General features: G+C 34.0%; 1 protein-coding gene across 1 annotated transcript; it reads right to left on the minus strand.

Annotated features, from left to right (window-relative positions):
- Window positions 1-618: 618 nt before the first annotated feature.
- Window positions 619-1,276, minus strand: LOC118734847 (gametocyte-specific factor 1 homolog). The gene is made up of 2 exons (XM_036464520.1): window positions 964-1,276; window positions 619-903 (listed from the first exon to the last, which is right to left on the minus strand). Exons 1-2 carry the CDS (start codon window positions 1,135-1,137, stop codon window positions 640-642), a joined length of 438 nt encoding a protein of 145 aa, XP_036320413.1. The 5' UTR covers window positions 1,138-1,276; the 3' UTR covers window positions 619-639.
- Window positions 1,277-2,907: the final 1,631 nt, after the last annotated feature.

Below are 2,907 nucleotides of genomic sequence, written 5' to 3' on the forward strand. Positions count from 1 at the left end.
CAATGTTGCCACTTTTTCTCTTTAAACCATGTTCGAATCGTGGAAATTTTGGAAGATCACAGGGTTGCTTTTAGCATTTAGATTCTTAATGCAAAAATGGAGTTGCATTTAGTTGCATTTAGGTGACGAATTTTGTATGGATAAATGTACATTTAGAGTAGCATTTAGAGCTAAATGCGCTAAATGTGCTTTTACGCGTAAGCAAAAACAGCCTATAAGGGAGAGCAACACGAACAGCTAATTCACAGTAATCCAAAAAAGAAGTTTCAATTCATTTGAATAAAGTTTCACTTAATTTGAAAAAAGTTTCATTTAATGGGAATAAAGTTTCATTGAATCTGAAAAAGGTCTCATTTAATTTGAATAAAGTTTCACTGAATCTGAAAAAGGTTTCATTTAATTTGAAAAAGGTTTCGCTTAACATGAAAAAGGTTTCATTTAATTTGAAAAAGGTTTCGCTTAATTTGAAAATGGTTTCATTTAAACTGAAAACGCTATATATATAGATTTGTCAAATTTTCGCGATATTTGTACCAATTAGTATTTAAAAAATTAACCCTTTGAACCGAACTGACTGACACGCAGATTACATAAATAATAATTTAGTATTAAAACACATGCAAGTGAAAACATCGTTCTTTAATCAAATTGTTGAAAACGTTTCTCTTCCTCATCTTTAAACACTTTGCGTTTTGAGCGTTGTGAACCTACTGGTTGTCGTATAACCTGAGATGTGCGCGCGTACAATTCTGGTTTATAGTTTTCCACATCAGTGTTGTCCCAATTTTCCTCGCTTTCGATTGGGTCGTGTTGCAAACGAATCGGGTGCTGCACATTTTCATTGCAGCTTTCATAACTATATTGAACAATTATTTTACGATCCGGACAAGTAGCCAAATGAACCTGAAACCCAAAATGTCTTATTAAATGCAAATACCGAAAGTATATTCAATATCCCAATACTTGATATTCGGGATCCGGCACCAAATGTAGCTGGTTCATGGGACACTTTCGTAATTCTACATTCGGATAATTTAAGCGGCATTTTATTAAATGTAACTGCAACCGCTTCCTGAGAACACGATGTGCCATATCGTATGGACACGTGACGATATCTTCACCTGCTTCATCCTCCATTTAGTTTACCTGCATATGTATGTATTTAACTTCTCTAATGAATTAACTTTCTTTTGTTTTTCGTTTAGATGCAAAAATCAAGAATGATAAAATACAAGATTGCGCCAATCGAGCTGAGAGCAACTAGCCGTGACGTCAAAATTAGGGATGTGTAAATTCGAAATTCGAAGCTTCGATATTCGAATTTTAGCTCCAAACCGGCGAATTTTTTAAATCGAACTTTGTGTTGCTAAAATTCGGGAACAACTGCAGTTGGGCTCCAAATCTCAAAAAAAAAAAAATATTGGAATCGATAGAGATGATTGAGCTGAGTATAACGGTATACTTCTTTTTTTGGGCAAACAACAACAACAAAAATTTTCAAAGGTTAAAGTTCAAAATAAACAATTTTTGAAATCAAGATTTCTTAAAAACGGATGGATGGATGTTTGATCTCATTTAATAGGAAATTTGATTCCCTTTAATTTGGTATACGTAATTTATATATGTGTTGTATAGTTCTTACAAAAATTGAATTAATGTAAAATAATTATAAAAAAACACCTTTTGCAGAGAACACCTTTTTGCGTAGGCGGCCTTCGGCCGCACTTAGGGATTATAACCCTCACAACGTAGCATTCTCTTTCTGTGTTCCGAAGAAAAGGCACTGAACACCTTTTGCAGAGAACACCTTTCTGCGTAGGCGGCCTGCGGCCGCACTTAGGGATTATAACCCTCACAACGTAGAATTCTCTTTCTGTGTTGCGAAGAAAAGTCACTGAACACCTTTTGCAGAGAACACCTTTCTGCGTAGGCGGCCTGCGGCCGCACTTAGGGATTATAACCCTCACAACGTAGAATTATCTTTCTGTGTTGTGAAGAAAATGCACTGAACACCTTTTGCAGAGAACACCTTTCTGCGTAGGCGACGTCGGCCGCACTTAGGGTTTGTAAGCTTTTTTGTTTATAATTATTTTACATTAATTCAATTTTTGTAAGAACTATACAACATATATATAAAGTACGTAAAGCAAATTAAAGGGAATCAAATTTGCTATTAAATGAGATCAAAATTTTCAAAATCCATTCATTCGTTTTTGAGAAATCTTGATTTCAAAAATTGCTAATTTTGAACTTTAACCTTTGATAATTCTTGTTGTTGTTGTTTGCCCAAAAAAAGAAGTATACCGTTATACTCAGCTCAATCATCTCTATCGATTCCAATATTTTTTTAAATTTGAGATTTGGAGCCCAACTGCATTTATGCCCAAAATTCGGATAAAATCGATTTTTTCCAGAAAAAATCGAATTTCATCTTTATATCCAAAAAATCAACTCTTCAACTTTCTTCTTCTGACTAAATTTGCCATCACTGCGTGTGGCACTCAATTTGTCTTAGGGATTCAAGTAAAAAAAATACATGTTTTTCGCTCTGATGCATCGAAACAAAAAATATGTGCCAAGAAGAAACTGTTATTCCAAACTAAATTTTGTAAAAAAACTAGTTTTTTGGTTTTTTTTTATTTTAAATTTTTAGAGGCTTTTACGTTGGTGCCTTTTGCCTGAGAAGACCCCTAATGAAATTTTCCGGAGAATAATTTTTTAGAATATATGAATCCACTGACGATCTGCCAAATTTGCTTTTTGTGCGATTTCTTGAAGTAAGGGTCAAAAATTACCCTTATAGGCGGGAGCTAATGGGATAAAATGTTCTACGAAAATATTTCCCTGGAAATTTTAATATCGAGCGTTTTGATACTGGATGGGTATACATTCAGAAAATGTTAACAA

This window comes from Rhagoletis pomonella, unplaced genomic scaffold (genome assembly GCF_013731165.1).
Source record: "Rhagoletis pomonella isolate Grant_MI unplaced genomic scaffold, Rhpom_1.0 Rhpom_scaffold_00002, whole genome shotgun sequence".
NCBI classification, from domain to species: domain Eukaryota; kingdom Metazoa; phylum Arthropoda; class Insecta; order Diptera; family Tephritidae; genus Rhagoletis; species Rhagoletis pomonella.

Bases quoted from the DNA above. Each gene is read 5' to 3' on its own strand.
- LOC118734847 (XM_036464520.1), bottom strand. From the start codon at position 1,137: ATGGAGGATGAAGCAGGTGAAGATATCGTCACGTGTCCATACGATATG. The intron at 904-963 runs GTATTGGGATAT...TTTGGGTTTCAG, and splicing joins TGCCGGATCCCGAATATCAA to GTTCATTTGGCTACTTGTCC.